We start from the raw sequence: 22041 nt of genomic DNA, 5'->3' as shown, positions 1-22041 counted from the left end.
CCAAAGTGTGTTAAAGAAACAACCAACACATTTGAGTAAATGTTTTTCAAATGATTCTTATTAGAGTAAAATCTGAAACCACGTTAAACCAACAAAATGATCCTTTGCATTAACATCACTGGTTTTTCATGCACAGAATCAAATTTCCGGGCCTGTGGGTAGGTCCTTCCTGCAAGTTTTCAGTGTTCTGATTCCCCAAGCCGAACTCCCATTCACATGAACATTGATTGCATGTTAGGCAGAGCTGAGGTCAAATTTAGGACAATTATAACTTTGTAATATTAGACTAGCACTTTAAGGGAATGATCGAAAGCAAATTGGATAGATTAAAACCTGTTATTAGTGAAGCAAGCCCTTTCCTCATAAAACAAGATTGGTCTTTATCTTCAACCCACGTTTAACATCAACCATGTTTATTTAGCACCTATGTGCCTCACAGCCACAATGCATCTGATGTAAAACCAAGGATCTGAATCCTGAGTTAATCACTAGGTTAGACTTACCACATGTACTCAAGATGACAAATGCAGGTGCTTTTTCTTTATTTCTTCCTATTTTTTAAAAAAAGACAAATGACACTAGATCATTAACACCTTGAGTACCAGAACAGTTAAATGTTTCTGTAATTCCCAGGGCTTAGTCCTGGTCCATAGAAAGCTTAGTTGTTTATTAAATTAAATCTCAGAGCTCCCTTCCAAGGGATACTGCCAAGAGGTACAGCCCTAAACTTCTACCGCTTCTGACAGCGCAGAACTGCTTAGCTGCTTGCTAATCCAGAACCATCACCTGAGTTTAAGCATAAATTCTTTATCTTCATCTGTACCAATGTGGGAGAGCTAACAATCTACCCTTAACATTTTACTTTTAAAACTTGGCTGATTTTCAGTTAGTACTTTGTCCAAATCAAACTGTAGAAATGTTATGGATTCAGGAATAAATGCACTTGATTAATCAAACAAGCTGAAAAACTACAAAGTTAATTTTTTTGTTGTAAATTAATCACTACAACTTTCACCTTATATGTCATTTGTACTTTGTATATACATGAGCATTTTAATTTTGATAGCTTTGAACAGGTTGACATATTACTTCTCTGTGCAGTAGGTCCGTACTTTTTCCCACTTGTAACTACAATTCAATAAAATATAATGCTGCCTGCTCATCTTGCTCCATGTTAATAATTTAGGTAAGTCAGAAGGCTTGGCTTACAGACACCAGCTACATCTCACTTACAGAAACATCTCCAGCAAACTATCATCTTCTTCATCTCCAGAAAATTATCGAAAGAATAAAGTCAGCTGGCAGAGGCACCGCGGGGAACAGGTCAGCTCCTCATCCTGCTCCTTTCTGTCTACGCAAGGTTGCAGGTTGCATGGAACAGGAGCTGCTCCTGCCTGCATGAAAGGCAAATACCCAGTCCTGGTGGGGAGCACAGAGGGACCTATCCTAGCCTCCAAATGTGCACAGCCAATACCTTCCAATCCATCACCTCAAACACACACATTTAAGAACTGTTATACACACAAACACACACACACAGCAGGGGGAGGGGGAAGGGAAGGAGAGAGAAATAGTGAGAGACAGTCCATTGTATCTTGTGATATAAGAAGACTAAATGGACTAGGGTGATTCCTCCACAGCCCTTTAAACCAACTTGTTTTAAGGCATTGGTGTGGGTATTACCAAATATACAAACAGCTACATTGATTACATCCAATGAGAAAAATAAACTATGGTTAGGTCACAACTAAGATGATACAATAGCAGGAAGATGCAGTATTTCAGAAACTCATTTCATACCAGTCAGGTTTTATTAAAACAAACAAAAATCTTTAAACAGAAAGTCTGATTAAATTCAATACTAACTCAAGGTCTCAAAAACTTATTGGGGAAAACCAATAAATAGGTGCATCGGAGAAAAGCAGGCAGCTGCTGACAATCAATTCTTTGGTGGAAAAGTGAGTTGCGTCCTTGTACCAGCTGCCCTAATGATCATCAAGCCCAAGTCTTATTTTTCAAGAGCAGGTTTCAAGATCTACCAAAAAGATCTACACAGACAACCCCAACAGTACAAAAACTTAACAATGAAGTTTAAGAACACAGGAAAAATCAAATAGGATGATACATATGAGTTATTTATAAAATAAGCCTTTTGATCCCCAAAAACTAAAATGGGGAGAGCTCATCAATGGTAACACACATAAAACAAGGGCTAATAATAGCACACGGAGCAGACATTTTCTGGATGACTGACTAAGCTATAAAATGACAGAATTCTATTAACATGTAGCTTTTATTCTGGTTATCAATCAACATGTACAAAATTAGGGTAAATTTTTTTCTACTCAAGTACTATCATTTCTTCCTTCTTACCTTTCCCCTAATTTTCTCTAGCAATATTTTTCCTTTGGTTTCACCAGTTGAACTCAAAAGGTTTGGAACCTGAAGTGAGTACCAACTTTTATTGGAATAGCACTTGGGAAATGCAATCCTAGAAAAGGCAAATTGTAACTGAAGTGATCTGACCACATTAGGCAGCCATTGTCAAAGTGACAATGTCCCCGCGGTGATCACTAGGTTAATGGCTCCTCTTGTGGCTAGATCACAGACCCAGCATGATGGTGGGTGCTCCCTGGTAAGGTACTGAAGACCTCTGTGTGCAAACACCCACCATTTAATTTAAGCTTTCAATAAATACAAAGCATCGTATAAAACCATGTCAGTAAAATAAATAAAAAATGCTGCATTTCTATCGGCCTGTTTTGCCTCTTGAACTGGCTTAGAGTACGCTGTTCATGACACAGAAGACATGATATCTAATTAGTTGCCACTCCACGCTCTGTAGGCTTCAGTGCTTCCTGCTCTTCAAGCCTCAGCACCTTTTTTGCAGCAATAATGGTATTTTTCATCAGCATCGCCACTGTCATGGGGCCAACACCTCCAGGGACTGGAGTGATATAACCAGCTTTCTTCCGGACTCCTATGTAGAGAAACAAGAGGCAGGCCACTTTAATTATGACAAAGGGAATGCATGTATTTTAACATATCATGGAAGGAGCATTCAAACAAAAAAAGCAAAAATATTCCTAAGCACTTTTATAAGCCTCAAACTCATTAAAAACAACACATTAAATTACTCAAGAGTAAAGGCTTTTGAACGTAGATATAAGCAGAGTTGTTTGATGAATGTTTATACATCTAAATAACCTGTAATCTAACAGCCACACTTTTCTCCATATCAAAAAAGAAACATCTCAGCATGTTAACTGTATGAAAGGTATACCTATAATAATAATAACAATAATAAGCATTACTTCAATTAATACCTACTTACAACATTATCTTAATTTTACTCTATTTATATACTACATGTATTTATACTATTTGCCCAAAGTATCAAGAAAAGTAATTTTCTGGAAAGTAGAAAGCAAGATTTTTTTTAACCCAATTTTAAAGAAAAAATATGTAGATACCTAGGCTTGGTTCTGATGGCTTCAATAGAAAGAGAAAGCTAGGAACAGGATTATCAGCATAAAATTTATATAAACATAATACCTTAAGAACTAAAAGGAGGTATCTACTAGTAAATTCCAAATTTTCAAGAATATGGTTTTTTCCTGGACTGTTTTAACATTCCAGGTCTGGGATCTCCCCTCTCAATGTGATTCTGAGAAATCTGTAGCACTTTTTAGGAGACTCAATGGTTTAGGAAAATCATTTTATTAAATTTTCGGACTTGTTCAAAAGTCTTAAAGTTGTTTTAATTATGAAATAAACCTAAAAAAAACCAATTCCCTGAAAAGTTTATATTCTCTCTCCATTATTTTATGATATAAACACCTAAAATAATTCGAGTATCTATATTTTTTAAAAAAAGATTTCTTTTAATTCTTATGGAAAGCATTTCTCCTCACAGAAAATTAATCTTTACAACCAAAGACCAGAATATCTTTTTAGGCACATGCTTACACAATGATTCTTTACAGTATTTTTAAAAGCATTTGTTTATTTTTCTCTGTGCCACTGAGTGGCAGCCTCTGCTGGCACGGCCCCAGGGCCAGGGCGCGCTCCAGGGTTTCCTCTCAGCGCCAGCCCCTGAATCTTCACCCCACTGCCTGGGGGAGGACCTCTGAAAGTGCTGTGTATTTTTTGTTATTATTATCACTTTATTTTTTTATTGAATTTATTGGGGTGACATTGGTTAATATAATTACATAGGTCTCAGGTGTATCCTTCTGTAGTACATCACCTGTATATTGTATTGTGTCTTCACCACCCCAAGTAAATGGAAAAATGGAAAGCATTTTTTAAAAATATATAATCTTCATTATATTTTTTCTATTACCAGTTAGTCCCCTTAGACCCTCCTCATCCCAGCAATCACCTCACTGTTGTCCATGTCCATGAGTCCTTTGTCCTTTTTGCTCAATCCCTCCACCCCCTAAGTAAAGCATTTTAAATGGTATTCCCAGGGTAACACAAGTTCAATAGTTAAAAGAAAAAGTAAATGACTAGTCCTAAATGTCCATTAAAGGTAGTATTTATTGATTTTATATTTCTTAAAAAGTATACTCTTTACCTTCAAAGTCCACATCTCCAACCAGCCTGGGTTTGGCAGTGACAGGGTCCAGAACCCTATTTATTCCCACATCAATGACAGCCGCCCCTTCCTTGATCATGTCTGCTGTGATCAAATTTGGAATGCCTGGAAATGGGGACAGGAATGACCACTTTAGGACCGAAAAGGTTTTACCTATCAGATTCTTTTTTTTTTTTTTTTAAGATTTTATTTTTTATTTTTAGAGGGGGAAGGGAGATAGAGCAAGAGAGTGAGAAAAACATCAATGTGCGGTTGCTGGGGGTCATAGCCTGCAACCCAGGCATGTACCCTGACTGGGAATCGAACCAGCGACACTTTGGTTCAGAGCCCGAGCTCAATCCACTGAGCTACGCCAGCCAGGCCTACCTATCAGATTCTTATGTAATTTCAATTTCAAGAGACCCAGAAGAACTAGTTAGTTTGTTTTATAAAAAACTTACAAGAACCATTAACCAAGGAAACATTTAAACTTCATATAGTAAACAGAAATCTTTTGAGGCTACAGAAATAAACTTCACCCATGAAGTCCATAATGAAATGACCAAAACTGCTACTCCACCCACAATGCTTTCCTCTTCTTTGTGGGCGACTCACAGAGCCTAGGGCAGCGACTTTCAACCTCTGTCATCTCGAGGCACACATAAACTAACTAGTGGAATTCTGTGGCACACTGAAAAATACATTTTTTGCTGATCTGACAAAAAACAGGTATAATTTTGATTCATTCATGCTGGATGCCTACTGTTATATTGGCTATTGTCATTTTTTAATTTGACAAACTAAGGGAAAAGAGGTCAGTGCCCCTGGCTAAATAAATAGTCAGGTCTTGCATGTTTTAACACTTCCTGCAACCCCTTGGTGGAAAATCGCTGTCCTGGGCAATAAGGAATGGGATGGCAGCAAGGCGGGCAAACTCTAAGAGGAGAGGTCTGTCTCTCCCTCCCCTCCCTGGTGTTCTTACCTGCAGCAGAGATGACAATGTCTGCAAGAACTGTATGTTTCTTCAGCTGCTCTTTGGGAGTGTATCGATGAGATATTGTAACAGTGGCATCACCTGTGAGTTAAAAATTAAATGTCTTGATTTCTAAATCAAAGCTAGGATGGGACTAGATATCAAGCAAATCACTGTAGAAATTCAACATCTCTGAAAAAAATAACACATAATTCATGTGCCATATTTTCTGGACAGCCAATTATCACTTTCTTAAAAATTAGTACTCGGTTTCTTGTTAACTTTTACCTGTTAGTCCTAGCTCTACTCTTTGGAATCATATATAATTAGATTTCTTCTTTATCCTGTTTTTCAAGGATTTTAACTTTCTAAATAAAATACCACTAGAATCACTCCAGGTTTGTTTTGTTTTTAAAGATATCTATCTATCTATCTATCTATCTATCTATTTATTTATTTATTTATTTTTAGAGAGAGGAAAAAGGAGAGAGAAAGGGAAACAAACATCAATGTGCGGTTGCCTCTCACGTGGCCCCCACTGGGGACCTGGCCTGGAACCCAGGCATGTGCCCTGACCAGGAATTGAACCAGGGACCCTTTGGTTTGCAGCCCACACTCAATCCACTGAGCCAGGGCTGTTTTTTTGTGTTTAACTGTGCTAAGAGATATTTGGAAGTATTTTGTTTTAACATTAGTTCTGATATAATCATGTAGTATCATAATATGATAATCACATAACTCTGCTTTGATGCTTTTTCTCAAGCAAATTAACAAAATTTGACATGACACATTAGTCATATTAATTTAATCCTTTGCAATGATCTAAGATTCTTTCCATCAAATGACATAGAACACAATACGAACTTTGAGTAAGAATTGTTTCTTAGCTCCAACTATCAAAGCCATAACTAAAAATCTCTAATTGCCTATAACCATACTTATACTCAAAATTCAAATTCATTTCTGAGGCACATCAATTTCTGAACTAGTTCCATAATAAATGAGTATAAATAAATTCCCAGGTGACACTGAGTACAGCTTCTCCTACAAAGATTACACCCCAAATTATCTGTTAATAAAATTACAACAAATGCAAACACAAATACAATGTTTCCTTGGAAGTTTAACAAAGTTAACACTTCCAAACATGGACAAGACAGCCTCTGAACGTTCTCACATGAGGGAGAAGAAGACTCTCCTCTGAAAGCAGTTTGCTTACCTCCAGGACGTTCGTGCGCCCCATCTGTGTGCAGTAACATTGCGATGGGCATTCCAACATTTTTTGACCTTCCAGCTACAACCACATTCTTCCCAAGGGTTGGAATGCCTATTAAAAAAATTTACATACATACATACATATGTATATATACACACATATACACACGTGTGTGTATTAAAAGCAATGCCAGGCTGTCTTAGGGCACCAAAGGAAAAGAAGGCAGATGGCCTAGGATGTGAATCTAATTGTGATAAAGAAGGAAAGCTAAGCCTATTGCCTCATCAATCAACTGGTGCTATCACTTCTACACATAGTGAAGTTTAAAGAAAACTTTTTGTGAGCTACAAACTGTTGCACGAATGTGCCCTAGTACCACTATTAAAGTTTAAGTTTCCTTCACTGAGGCTTCTGGATTAAATAGCAAAAACAATCATAGGCAATCGCTAAAAGAGAAAGGCTCTGGGGACCAGGATGAGTCATGGGCGGGAGTCCTCACTCTTTTACCATTTGCAAGTACTGCTTTGATAGTATTAACACAGACATACAACTAACTGTGGGATATACCTACCAGTTCGCTTAATTATTTCCCACACACCCCATGGGGTAGCCGGTAACATGGAGTACTGGTCCAGACACATGCGCCCCACGTTAATTACATGAAAGCCATCCACATCCTTGTCTGGAGAAACAGCATTGCAGATCCTTCTCTCATCTATGTGGTCTGAAAAAGCAAGCAGAGCAGTGAGTGGCCTTCAGTCACCGTTGCATAGTTAGTACTGCTTGACTCCAGCTTATCTGGTTTGACGCACAAATCTGTTCCCCTTCTACAACTTGCTTCTACTTGACTCCATGATTTATTTCTTCCATCTGCACAGAAGGGATACATCAAGCAAAGCCAAATGTCAATAACCTCTTGTACAACTGCTTCCCTGCACTGTTTTTTGTATCAAGATCTGAATGCCAAATCAAGGAGTAATTGGTATTCTTGATTTACCAGCTCAAAATTATTTTTCCTCCTAACTTTCTAAAGTAAAGTCTTCTAGCTGCACGAATCATCAAATTAACATGAGATAGATTAACAAGAGACAATGTCCAAATTTATTACGTATGTATATATGTATAAGAATGGGGGTTCCATGAAACCCAGGACAGATTGGGCAATTAAGGCTTATATGCCTTCTTGAGCTAAGGAGAAGGGGGGTTGTGGCTGGGGACTGCAAAGAGCAGGAAGGCAATGCAGACAGAGATAAATGAAAAACAACAATAACAACAACAAATGTTTGGTAAATAAATGTTTGCTGGGCCATCGTTACCAACAGGACACAGAGAAGACTTTGATCAAACAGGCCTTGCTAGATTCCTCCCCGTCTAGCACACCTTGTTTACATTCAACTATAGTTATCTGTGATGCTATCTCCCTTCCTGGAGGAGGTCCTCTATCTAAATTCTTTTAGGCAGTTAGGGAAAAGGTCAAAGCTTCTCCCTGGGTCTTTTGTTTCTTGAAAATAACCAGCTTAAAGTAATCAATACCCCAAAAAGCACATTTTAGGGTGGCAAATGCTGCTTCCCGTCACGGAGTAGGCCTGCTCCATGGTCTAATAAAACATTCACTCAAGTTTACCTCTCCTTTGAGTCAAATTCACATAAACAGCCACCTGTATAAAGTAACCAAGCCTCTCCATTCAGAAATCATTTTAAATGGTAGAGTCTAAAACTCACCTGGAAGGGGCAGCTGAACAAGGAGGCCATCTACATTATCATCATTATTTAGTTTGTTGATTAAATTCAATAGTTCTTCCTCTGAAATTGAAGCTGGTTTCACAATGGTCTCACTGTTAATTCCTAAGAAAGTTTCAAAGTTAAAAAATATTGAGGCATTTGAAGAGCAACACTATGTTGACAGTCTTCCACCACTGAGGTTTTTTATTATCATGCTCACCCTGGTAGCTGAAAGCTTGAATCAGCTCAGAAGGAACCTAAAACAGTAATTTCACAAATATATACACTAGGAAATTCTGGCTTGACATTTTCTATATATTATTCTATGTAATCCTCAGTAACCTCGCTTTACAGACAGGAGACTGAGGCACAGTGGAACTGAAACGAGCTAGCTAGTGACACAGCCGATCCTCCTGTCCTGAAGCCCCTGTTTTCCCGCTGCAGCATGGCACCTCCCAATGTCCTAGGAAGCCATGGCTTGCTATTTTCTAGAGGCTTTGAAGGTTTTCCAGTGAAAAGTGCAGGAGGTCTCAATCTTCAGTAATACAGAATAGAGTACATCAATTGGAAAAGAAAAATAGATGAGAGTACACCAAGGGCTCACCGTCCAGTAAACCTGCCCAGCCACACCAGTGCTTTCAGAAGGACAGGATACCTGCTCAGGCTACTGACCCACGGATGAGTCCACCCACACACAAAGTCTGTGGTATAGCGAGACCTAGAACACAAATCGCCCATCACCCAGACCCATGCCTTTTGCATTCAAAATTCCTATCACTTCTAAACTGCAGGATTTAATTGGCTTCACCAACTGGTGAAGAAATCAAAAGCTACTTCCCAGAAGTCCGAGTTATTTTCTTCAACTCTGTACTAAGTCCAAGGCTATAACACTGAGGTCTCCTCAATCTTCCCCTAACACTCAGTTGCCTTAGTCTGCAAGTGCTTAACCACCTCAACGCTCTCATCATTGTTCAAGGAAAGTAGGCGTAAACTGTGTCCAAGGCCACGTGTCCAAAGTTAAAACTAAGAAACAGGCAAAGATAAGATAAACCATAGTCCTTCTGTCCAAGTCTATGTGCCTCCCCAACAGATACACCCTGATCTCTTTTTAACAGAGTTTTGGCCGTAGTTCAATCATATGAGCCTCCTCTGCTTGAGTTTCTAGTCAGAAAAAAAGAAAAATTACAGCAGAGTTTGCCCCAGGGAACCCTCAGTTTAAAAGCGGTCGGGATCTGAAAATGACACATACCCACATCTGCAGCGGCCTTGGTTTTGTTGAGGACATAGGAGTGACTTGCAGGATTCTCACCAACCAGAACCACGCTCAGGTATGGCCGTTTGTTGCCTGATGCCACCCACTCTTCCACCTCCTGCCGCACTTCCTGCTTGATCTGCTGGGCAAGTTTCCTTCCAGAAATGACAACAGCTTCATTCCTGCAGAAGGCAACAAAGCCACAAAACCAAATACTAGCTTGAATTTTTGTAAAAAGTAAAGATAAGACTACAAAAAAAGTGTTATTACATACCCAAACTTTCCAGGGCTGGGAGGGGGAGGAATTGGAGGAAAGCGGACAAAAGGCACAAATTTCCAGTTATATGATAAATAAGTACCAGGAACATAATGCACAACATGATGATTATAGTTAACAATGCTGTAGGACATACAAGAAAATTATTAAGAGAGTAGATCTTAAGAGGACCATTTTCTCCTGGTCCTCATCTCATCACCAGGAGAAAATGTTTTTCTTTCATTGTATCTGTATGGCATGATGGATGTTAACAAAACCTACTGCATTAATCATTGCACAATATAGGGAAATCAAACCATCATGCTGTACCCTTAAACTTATTCAGTGGCATATGTCAATTATTTCATAATAGCACTGGGAAAAAATACCCAAAACTTAAAAGTTTAGATTAAAATACATGGTGCCTAATCTGAGGAACAAGTGAAATCTGAAGAACAAGTTCAAAGTAGGAAATCTGTATCCAGCTACATGTCTAGCACAGTAACACTGATTGAGGTACACCAAGACAAAGAAATATGGTCCAAATGAAAGAACAGATCAAAACCCCAGAAAAAGAACTAAGCGACCAGGAGATAGACAACCTATCAGATGCAAAATTCAGAACACTGGTAATCAGGATGCTCACAGAAATAATTGAGTTCGGTCACAAAATAAAGGAAGAAATGAAGGATATACAAAGTGAAATAAAGGAAAATATACAGGGAACCAACAGTGAATGGAAGGAAACAGGGACTCAAATCAAAGATTTAGAGCAAAAGAAATAAACATCTAACTGGAACAGAATGAAGAAACACGAATTCAAAAAAAATGAGAAGAGGCTGAGGAACTCCTGCGACAACCTGAAATGTTTCAACATCTGAATTATAGGGGTGCCAGAAGGAGAAGAAGAGAAAGAAATGGAAAATTTACTTGAAAAAATGAGAGAGGACTTCCCTAATTTGGTGAAGGAAATAGACATTCAAGTCCAGGAAGCATAGCATAGAGAGTCCCAAAGAAGTTGAGCCCAAGGAGGAACACACCAAGGCACATCATAATTAAAATGCCAAAGATTAAAATAAGGAGAGAATCTTAAAAGCAGCAAGAGAAAAGGAGACAGTTACCTACAAAGGAGTGCCATAAGACTATCGGCAGATTTCTCACAAGAAACCTTACAGGCAAGAAGGGGCTGCAAAGAAGTATTCCAAGTCATGAAAGGCAAGGACCTACATCCAAGATTACTCCATCCAGCAAAGCTATCATTTAGAACAGAAGGGCAGATGAAGTGCTTCCCAGATGTTGGGAACCGCCCTGCCTGGTTTCAGAAGCTGTAACCCCCCATGGCTAAGGCTGAGTGAGAGACCTCGGGACCCTAAGCCACTAAGGAGACAAAGCTTATCTCCCTGGCAGAGGCACTGCCTCTGGCCCCTTTTATTTCATGCTGCTTAGCCCTGAGCGAATGACCGGTTAGCCAACGGCAGGTAAGATTCCTCTAGGGAGGGACGGCCTAAGACAGGTACAGATGCAAAGGTGCCCTCAGGGAAGGATTTGGGTGGGGGGGCTATAGAAACAAGTGATGGACCCTCTCCCTTCAGCTTTGACATAGCCTGAGTCCTCATTCTGTCTATGAGGAGTCTCCTAGTCTCTTGGCTGCCTTACTTCACCTGTCTGACTTAAGCCTGAAACAATGCTGGAGGTGGGTGTAGCCCTGTACTAGAAAGGGCAGGTTCCCTGGGGTGATCAGGCCTAAGAAAAAATGCATACAATCCCATGAAACCTACTTTGCTAATACCCTCAATTTAAATGATAAGGGTTCAAGCATAGAATCAGTTTGTTTCCCCCGTTTTATGGCCCTTTAGCTATCTGACCCTGACTCAGAATAAGTCTTCATAGTTCTTTGTATGTTATCTATTGTTTGATCCTTATTGCCTGACAATGATTGATGAGCTTTACCTGTATTCCTGTGCAAATTGAACCCAATAAAAGCCCATTGAGGAACAGGCTCCTGGCCCTTCTCCTTTGAGATATCAGCCACCTTTCCTCCCCAAGCAGATCAATCATGTCTTGGTACACTTATTCTCATCCGTGGCAGGGGGAGGGGGGGGCAGTGCAAGGGGGGCCTGTGGGCAGAGCTCCTCTACACCCAGATAAGGTCAAGTTAAAGGAGTTCATTATCACCAAGCCCTTATTATATGAAATGTTAAAGGGACTTATCTAAGTAAAGGAAGATGATAAAAAATATGAACAGTAAAATGACAACAAACTCACAACTATCAACAACTGAACCTAAAAAATAAAAACTAAGCAAACAACCAGAACAGGAACATAATCACAGAAATGGAGATCACATAGAGAGTTATCCATGCGGAGAGGAAGGGGGAGAATCAGGGGAAAAGGTCCAGGGAATAAGAAGCATCATTGGGAGGCACAAAATAGACAGGGGGAGGTTAAGAATAGTATAGGAAATGGAGAATCCAAAGAACTTATATGTATGACCCATGGACAAGAACTAAGATGGGGAGAACGCAGCAGGGTGGGGGAGTGTAGCACAGAGGGGGATAAAGGGGATAAAAAAATTGGGACAACTATAATAGCATAGTCAATAATATATACTTTAAAAATAAAAAATATGACAAAATAAAATTGATCAAAACAGTTACTAGCATTAATTTGAAGCTCTAGAGTTTAAGTAACTGGCAGCCAGTACTTGGCGAAGCTGGGCCTCATATCCAGCTCTGAGTCTAGAGTCTAGATTCTTAATGCCACAGCATCCTGCCCCCTGATCATTCACAAACTGATAGGCAATTTATATATATATAAATAAATGTCTTGATGTCTTGTACAGTCAGATTATGATTAATGCTGAAGGCCTGCTAATTAAAATAGAATTTTGAAGTTTTAACAGTCTTTAAGCCTTCAATGCCTACCTTTTATTTGCATTATTTTACTTTATTTGCATTGTTACTTTAGATTTCAATGTCTAGGTACAATGCGGTAATTTTATACCCAAACTTTACATTATTAGTCCTGGCGGGGCTCAGTGGATTGAGTGCTGGCCTGTGAAGCAAAGGGTCACTGGTTCCATTCCCAGTCAGGGCACATGCCTGGACTTTGTGGGCTAGGTACCCAGTAGGGGGTGCATGAGAGGCAACCACATATTGACGTTTCTCTCCCTCTTTCTCCCTCCCTTTCCCTCTCTAAAAATAAATAAAATCTTAAGAAAGTAAAACCTTATATAGTTGTCCTGCACTGTATTGTGGTTCACTTATTGCAGCTTCACTGTATTGTGGGTTTTTTAAAAAATATATATCTAATTCTGTATCGTGGAGTTTTCACTATATTGTGGGATTTTGCGGTATTATAGGTATTTATATATTTATTATTCTAATTATTTTTGCCTAAAAAATTTAAAATATAAAAAATGTTAATTCAAACATATTAAAAGAATATTAAATCAAAATAAAATATAGTATGTATTTCATCAGCGGATGAATACCGTACTATACACAATGGAAATGCAGTATGCCACTACTGCTTATGCAAGTTTGCCAATGTGGGATTGTACACCGCACACTATTGGCTGATGGAATGGAAGGCAACCAACCACAGCACTGTGTTCTGTATCCTGAGTGCTGATTGGCTCAGTGACCATAGCATCGATCTGTTTGCTCTCCCACACTGTACCCATACGTTCAGCATCTCCCCTTGTCTACTTCACAGCAACATCTGATCGCTGAGCATAGCATTGCTCTGCGGTGTTGTGTTTTTGTGAAATTTTCGTAAAAGTCTGAATTTATTTCAAGCCCTAGGATGCCACCCAACGTTCTGCGCCTTCTAAGGCTTCTGGCAGTGAACCCAAGTGTCAGAGGAATATGCTTACCACCAAAAAGGTGGAACTTCTCAACATGTTAAAGGAAGGCAAAAGCTACGCAGCTGTAGGCCGCCATTATGGGATCAACTAATCTACTATTCACTACATAAAGATGAGAAGAATATTAGGTCTATGACAACAATGACTTTTAACAAGACTGCAAAGAGGGTGGTCACTTCCTGCAATAAGGCCATTGTGAGGATGGACTCTGCATTGGCCCTGTGGATAAATGACTGCAGGAAGAAGAATATCTTGCTGGATACTAACACTGTCCGGATGAAGGCCAAGAAACTTTGATAGTTTTGAGTAAAGCACGGACGTTCATGATGATGAAGACAAGGAGGATACAGAAGCAGGACCATCGAGTGCTTCTCCCACCAGACCAACCCCATTCAGTGCCAACAAGGGCTGGGTTAACAAATTTCAGAGACGCTTTGGACTCGTGAGTGTTTCTCTGCATGGAGAAGCTGCCTCTGTGGATAAAAAGCAGCGCCAGCAACTCCCCATAACTATGTTCATCACTTGGACAAAGAGATCAGTTACGCCTATGCCTTTAGCGGAAATAGAAGTTACTGCCCAGGGTGAAGATACTGCACCACCTGATGAAGCACCCGATGAAGTGGTGCCTTCAGAAGAGCTGTAATGCTCTTTTTGGCTGTGCAGTACATTCATCTCATTGTCTTCACCTTCATCACCATCAGTACCGCACAGCTACATAATTCATGATCTTCATCATTCAAGTTATAGTATACTTCACTGGTGAGTAACCATATAGAATTTTCTGTGTTGTTAAAATTACTTAGGTTTAAGAGTGTAGAAAGTGTTTAAGAGCATATGAAGTGCTTATAAGAGTGTGGGAAAAGTTAATAAGAGTGGGAAAGGTTTATAGGAGTGTGGGGTTTATAAAGCCTTAAAATATATATAAATAATAAAAAATATAACGCTGTTATTTTGCAGATTTTCACCTATCATGGGGGTCTCTGGAAAGTAACTCCTGCAACAGGTGAGGGATCACTGTACTAATCTGTATTTGCATCTTGTGGGATGTTAGGAAGATATAATTTTGTAGCAAACCAAATACTTTTACCCAGATTTCACATCATAGCACAAAATAATGATAGCATTTCACATATACCCATGGTACATTAAGGAATTGAAAACATGTCAATATTCACAAATCCATTTCAGAACTGGAGTTGAAGGAAACTTCACTGAAAGGGCTTTGCTGATACAAATACCCAGCAGTATGCCTGATCTATATTAGTACCAGAAATACCAACCCCAGCCCACAAATGCTTTCGCAACCTTAGGACATATAGAGAGAAAGACTAGTTACACAGGGTTTCGGACACTCATTTAGATCGAATGAAATAACATATATAAACTTCCAGGAATATATATTCAATAAAAATCAACTTTATTCTCTTCTATTGGTTAGAGTTATATTCACACACACATACATATGTATCCTTAACATGTAATAGATATATATGAATAGTTACTATGCAATAGATATATTTACCTATTTATATAATCCTAAGGATATATATATATATATGTATGTTGGGAACTGCCCTGCCTGGTATCAGAAACTGTACCCCCCCCCCCCCCCCCCCCCCCCCCCCGCAAGGCTAAGGCTGAGGGAGTGGCCTTGGACCGTAAGCCAGCAAGGAGACAAAAGCTTATCTCCCTGGCAGGAGTGCTGCTTCTGCTGCTTCATTCATAACTGAACCCCAAAGCTTGGTCAGTTAGCCAATGATGGGTAAGATTCCCCAAGGGGGGAACGATCTAAGACAGGCATGATCACATGGGAGGCCCCCAAGGAAGGACTTTGGGGGCTACAGCAAAAGGGGGTGATGGACCCTCGCTCCACGGCTTTGATATAGCCTGAGTCCTCATTGTCTGGGAGAAAATCTCCTTATCTCTAGGTTACCTTAGTTCCCTCGCTCCACCTAAGCCTGAAACAATGACAGGGTGGTGCCGCTCTGCGCTGCTGAAAAGGGCGGGTTCCCCAGGCGATCAGGCCTAAGAAAGAATATGTAAAATCCTGTGAAACCTGCTTTGTTTAGAATGCTCTCAGCTGAATGATAAGGGTCCAAGGAAGAAATAAATTTGTTCCTCAAAGTTTTACAGCTCTTTGATCTTGACTCAAAATAGGCCCTCAGACTTCCTTGTTATCTATTGTTTGATCCTTACTTCCTAGCAATGAGTAATGAGCTTTCACCTGAATTCTTATTCAAACGAAACCAATAAAAAGCCTCTCTTGAGGGGGAGCGGGGCACTCTCCCCACCAGGGAGGGTGGCCAAGCGGTGCGCTCCCCACGTGAGGAGTGGCCCTGCTGTTCCTATTCCCCCACAGGACCCGGTTGTCTCTGTGTATGTTTTTTTCGAGTGTTGACATCCGCAGCCGAGATGGATACTGTTGGCCGGTATCCTCCACATATATATAGTTATATAGAGATATATATATACATAAAATCCAGTGAGAAGGGCTTAGCTTTCACTTCATTAAAACGTTCCTTTTCAACCCTGGCTGGTGTAGCTCAGTGGATTGAGCACGGGCTGCGAACCAAAGTGTCGCTGGTTCGATTCCCAGTCAGGGTACATGCCTGGGTTGCAGGCCATGACCCCCAGCAACCACACATTGATGTTTCTCTCTCTCTATCTCCCTCCCTTCCCTCTCTAAAAATAAATAAATAAAATCTTTTAAAAAAAAGTTCCTTTTCAAAGCAATAAACTTAGAGAAAATGGTAACAGCACACTCGGGCTTAAAATGATACACTAAAGTTAGGGACACAGGGTTCTAGAACCTAGAGTTCCAAGTTCTAAAGGCAGGTTCTGGATATTATGCCAACTTGCTTAAACAAACAAACAAAAACAAACACCTGGCAAAGAATAAGTACCACAACAAAAAAAGCCACAATGCAGTGCACCTATTTCTCATAATGTAACTGTTTCAGCCCTGCTCTGCATACCACTGCTCTGCATACCACCACTCTGCAAAATGTGAAACACTGCCCTGCAAGGAAGTCTACAAGTTACCTAACTTCCCATTATTTTTTTTTTGCCAAAGGGCACACAAAGTAACTGCTATGCCCAAATAAACAGAAATAGAAACTGAGCTCAGTTCTACAGGAAATTCAAAATGTATTTACTACATTAGCTAATATTACTTATTTCACAATTAAGTGTTTTCACAGATGTGTTTAGAAAAATTCCCATTAAAATTATGAACTAGAAAGAGGTCACGAGGATTATTCAAATAAAATTCAAAACTAAGATCCAGCCCTGGCTGGTGTAGCTCAGTGGATTGAGCGCAGGCTGCAAACCAAGGCATCGCAGGTTCGATTCCCAGTCAGGGCACATGCCTGGGTTGCAGGCCACGGCCGCTCTCCGTCTCCCTCCCTCTCTCTTCCTCTCCCTCCCTCCCTCCCTTCCCTCTCTGAAAATAAATAAATTTTTTAAAAAAAGAATGTTAGTGTCTAGATTTCTAAAAACAAAAAAAACAAAAGAACACACTAAGATCCAAGTTGGTAGCATCTTCACTTTCCTCCTAATTCAACAGCTTACAGTACTGTAATTTTCCATGAAATTTTACAATTCATGATCAGCTTATTTTAGAAAGAAGTTTCATGGATATTAATTTAGAAATTAGTATCCACTAATTAATGGAACCATAAATGAGTGAAGAAATACACAAAGTGGGATGGAATTAATATCTATTATACACTAGATACTTTGCTAAGAGTTTTGCATGTATTATTCAGTTACCTGTGAGTCAATATAATAACCTTATTATGCAGAAGGGGAAACTGAGGCCTGTAGAAACAAGATACAAATGCAAACCTCTGCACCCAAAGTCCATTCTTCCGTGTATCTCACCGTCCCCTGAACTATAGTTCAGGAGAACTGATGTAATCTCTCTCTAACCAGGGGTTTATGCTCCTGAAACCCTCACACCAACTTCCCAATCCCCCAAAAAGGAATACATTTAGACTCATACATTTAAAAAAAAAATTGTTTTACCTGCCCTGGCTGGTGTAACTCAGTGGATTGAGTGTGGGCCTGCGAACCAAAGGATCGTTGGTTTGATTTCCAGTCAGGGCACATGCCTGGGTTGTAGGCCAGGTCCCCAATGGGGAACATGCAAGAGGCAACCACACATTAATACTTCTCTCCCTCTCTTTCTTCCTCCCTCCACCCTCTCTAAAAATAAATAAATAAAATCTTTAAAAAAATAGTTTTGCCAGCCAACAGTAATCAAAGCAGCACAATGGAACCATAAATACCAAGCAGAATATTGTCTCCAGAGGTAGGCGGGTTGACTTGCAAGTCATTCAGAAAAACAAGTGAAAGGAAAGCATGTTATTGGAGAGCAAGCAAACTGTTCCAGTTCTTCAGGTAATGAGAGGACCTTTATAGTAAATTTCTCTTCAGTCACAAAAGCCACAGACCCATGTGGCCATGACTCAGGGAGGAAGTGGAAGGAGAATAGACAGTAATGAGAGATGAGGCTGGACAGACAGGTCAGGGCCGGACCAAGAAAGGCTTTGAGTGTCTCCTCCCAAGTGTTCTACAGCACCTTGGCACTGTCTCTAATAACATTTTACATCAAGAGGAAATTACACACGTGTGTTCTGCCCCTAGACAGGTGAGTTCCGCTATAGAAATAACAGTCATTATCACCTCTGAATTCGCCACAGCCTAGCACTGCACAGTGCCTGTATGAAAGAAAGGGCTGATGTTACAAGGCTTAGGTCTCTGGCAATGCAAAGGCTTTAAGGATAAAAGGAAGAGGAAGAGGTCACAGATTTGGGGAGAGAAATCACAGGACTGCCCTCCCCAAAACTCTTCAACCTAGATTTAAAAATGAGTTAGATGCCCAGAAAAATTAGGAAAAACCTATTACCTCTCCATGGAAACGCAAACAGAGCTTCTTTTCTCTTCCCTGGTATTTATCACCTCATTTGACTCTGCCTGGCACTGACCTGCTCTGGCTGGGCGGCAGTTAAAGCCCTGGTGACCGCAGCACATTTACTCATTCTCCTGGAAGGGAAAGGGGTGGCAAGAGCCATACCCACCTCCTGGAAGAGGGGGGAAGTGCGGGTACCCTGGAAGCAAGGCGGCTAAAGGATTTCATCAGACTGCACCAACCCCCTGCGCCACTAGGGTGCCGAGAAATGACGGTCGCTTAAGACTGCTCCTTCAGAATCCTTCCCCACGCTCGCCAAACGTCTTTGCCGCTTTCCCCAAGACAGATCTCTCATCACTACCAAGGGCAGCCGGCAGGTTTTGGCCTGTAAATTATGTTCCCGTAAATCGAGGCTCCCCATAACCCGCCAGTACCTTTGCTCCCCACTGGGGCCCCGTCCCGCCAGTCCACCAGTGCCGTGAAAGGGCGATGCCCTGAGCCTGTGGGAGACCGGGATCCTCCAAAAGGTGGGCACCCGGTAACAGCCCACCCCGCCTAGCACCCAGGTCGCTGGTTGAGGTAGAGTTCTGCTGCCACGTCGCCCCGCCACACCCCTCTTGGTGGCCACCACAGCCCGGGGCGGAGATGCTCAGGAACTCCTTTGGAGTCCCTCTGGAGCCGAGGCGGTTCCCCCGCGCTCAGTTCCCCTCGACTTTTGACACTGCCCGAGTTCCCGACTCTCTCACCGAACTGCCGAGAAGTGGAGCAGACGTTGGCGGAAGCGACAGTTCTGTGTGGGCCGGAACAGCCGAGTGGCAAACATACACACGAGGGATGAGGCAGCCATAGCCCGCACCGGCGACTGCGCCCGAAGAGAAGCGCGCGCGCGGGCCGAGTGATTATACCGCCGGCGCGTGTCAGGTACCGCCTCCCGTTGGCACCCATTGGTCCCTGTCCAGCAAAGCCTTGCTTGTGATTGGAGCAGGAGACCCGGGCGAGACCCTAGAAGGCTCGGGAGCCGCGGGACCAAGTGGTGATTGGCTGAGGAAGGCCAACCCTTGCCAGACGGTCCCTAAAGCCCCGCCAACGCTAGCGTTTTTTCGTTTTAGCACTTAACTGTGCGCTAGTCACTGTAAAGTAGGGGTGTCAAACTCATTTTCACCGGGGTCCGCGTCAGCCCTGCGGTTGCCTTCAAAGGGCCAAATGTAAGTACAAATAACTAAGTACAAAAGAGTAATGTACAAATCCCGTACATTCAAAGGGCCAAATGTAAGTACAAATAACTAATGTAAGTACAAAAGAGTAATGTACAAATCCCGTACATTTGGCCCTTTGGAGGCAACCGCGGGGCTGACGTGGACCCCGGTGAAAATGAGTTTGACACTCCTGCTGTAAAGAGTGGATGAAAAGAGAGAGAAAATGCCAACTAGTAAATGTAGAATGATCGGGTTAGAAAATAACTATTTTAGCAAGCCATTGATTCAGAATCGTCAAAGGATGTGAAAATGAGTGAAGTTGTATTTGGAACAAGCTATTCATATAAAGGGTTCCCAGATCCTGCAAATAAAAATACAAGATGCTCTTGAAACTAATATTGAATGTAAACTGTAACTGAAAAATAAAATTAAAAAAATAAAAATAAAAAATAAAGTATAACTTCTTTGCTCAAAAAATACAAGATGCCCAATTAACTTTGAATTTTAGATAAGTAATTTGGGAGGAGGGTCATACTTACACTAAAAAAGTATTTGTTAGTTACCTGAAAGTTAAATTAAATTGGGCTTCCTGTATTTTATCTGACTGCCTTATTTGTGTAGTCTCAAACTAACTCTTCCATAAAATCCTTTTTAATAGCAAGGGTAAACTTATAGTAGAGAAACCTACAGTTTTCACCTTAAACAAGTGATCAAAGTTAACACCACCAGTAATGAGGACAGACATGTTGTATACCCCCAGATAAGATTCATTGAGGAGGAAACATCACTTCATAACTCTTGAATGAAATGATTTTCCTAATTCATCCATCGAGTCCCTTAAAAAATGTTACTGATCTTTCATTTATAATGTGAGAGGAGAGATGATAGACCTGAAATAATAAAACAGTCCAGGAAAAACCCTGAATTCTGAAATTTGGTAATATACTAGTAGACCTTAATCTAATCACAAGAAAATATCAGACAAGCGCAAACTAAGACATTCTGCAAGACAAGTAGCCTGTACTTTTTGAAAATATCAAACTGTCCTTTTGAAAAACAAAGAATGAGGAACTGTTCTAGGTTAAAGGAGTCTAGACATGATGACTAAATGTAATGCATGGTTTCTGAACAAAAATTTTTTTCTTTTATTCTTCCCTCTCTATTTTGCTATAAAGGACATTATAGAACAATTAGCAGAATATTAATGAGGTCTGTAGATCAGCTAATAGAAAGATATCAGTGTTAATTTCCTGATTTAACTATTCAACTTTTATAGAAGCAAATGTACTTGCTTTTAGCAATGAATGAGAATCATATCTGCAACTTACTCTCAAATGTCTCCAAAATTATAATTAACATTATAATATAATATAAATAATTACTACTTTGTTAAGGCTGCCATAACAAAATAGTACATGCTCTCTGGCTTACACGACAAAAATTTATTTTCTCCAAGTTCTGGAGGCTAGAAGCCCAAGACCAAGGATTGGCAGGTTTGGTTTCTCTGGAGGCCTCTCTCCTTGGCTTTTGTATGGTTGCGCTCTTGGTGGCCTTTTCTCTGTGACAGCACACCTGTGGTGTCCTTCTCTGAATGTCTTAATCTTCTCTTTTATAAGGACGACAGTCAGATTGGATTAGGACCCACTCTTAAGACCTTATTTTAACTTTATAGGCTGTATTTCCAAATACAGACACATTCTAAGGTACTAGGGAATAGCTTCAACATATGAATTGGGGACACAATTTAATCCATAACAGTGTATATACATAAAGAGAAACTGATGAAGCATATGGCAAATGTAACACATTAACAACTGGGTAATTGAATGAAGAATATACAAGCGTTCTCTGAACTTTCCCTGCAATTTTTCTGTATGTCTGAAATTATATAAAAAATTTAAAAACCAGATCAGTAATATTTCTGCTTTCATGGTGCTTGGGAATAAGGTAGACATATAGAGAACAAGAAAATAAACTAAGAAAAAGGAACCCTCAAGAAGCACATAGAAAGGCTGGATAGGGTCAGAGCACATCCTTCAGAGGGAGAGAAACCAGACAGGATCAGAT

General features: G+C 40.4%; 1 protein-coding gene across 2 annotated transcripts; it reads right to left on the bottom strand.

Moving 5' to 3' along the window:
* Positions 1-1788: 1788 nt before the first annotated feature.
* MTHFD2 (methylenetetrahydrofolate dehydrogenase (NADP+ dependent) 2, methenyltetrahydrofolate cyclohydrolase) lies at positions 1789-19670 on the bottom strand. Of its 2 annotated transcripts, none has more exons than XM_028516562.2 (8): positions 19525-19670; positions 9740-9924; positions 8491-8613; positions 7340-7492; positions 6772-6879; positions 5562-5654; positions 4580-4705; positions 1789-2980 (listed from the first exon to the last, which is right to left on the bottom strand). In XM_028516562.2, exons 1-8 carry the CDS (start codon positions 19623-19625, stop codon positions 2817-2819), a joined length of 1053 nt encoding a protein of 350 aa, XP_028372363.1. In that variant the 5' UTR covers positions 19626-19670; the 3' UTR covers positions 1789-2816. The 2 variants fall into 2 exon arrangements, with proteins under 2 accessions (XP_028372363.1, XP_028372362.1); XM_028516561.2 differs by lacking the exon at positions 19525-19670 and adding an exon at positions 18776-18915.
* Between the last annotated feature and the right edge of the window lie 2371 nt (positions 19671-22041).

The sequence above is a fragment of the Phyllostomus discolor genome, chromosome 6, assembly GCF_004126475.2.
Source record: "Phyllostomus discolor isolate MPI-MPIP mPhyDis1 chromosome 6, mPhyDis1.pri.v3, whole genome shotgun sequence".
Classification (NCBI taxonomy): Eukaryota; Metazoa; Chordata; class Mammalia; order Chiroptera; family Phyllostomidae; genus Phyllostomus; species Phyllostomus discolor.
The sequence above is the reverse complement of the archived record's forward strand: the minus strand, read 5'-3'. Positions and strand labels throughout refer to the sequence as shown.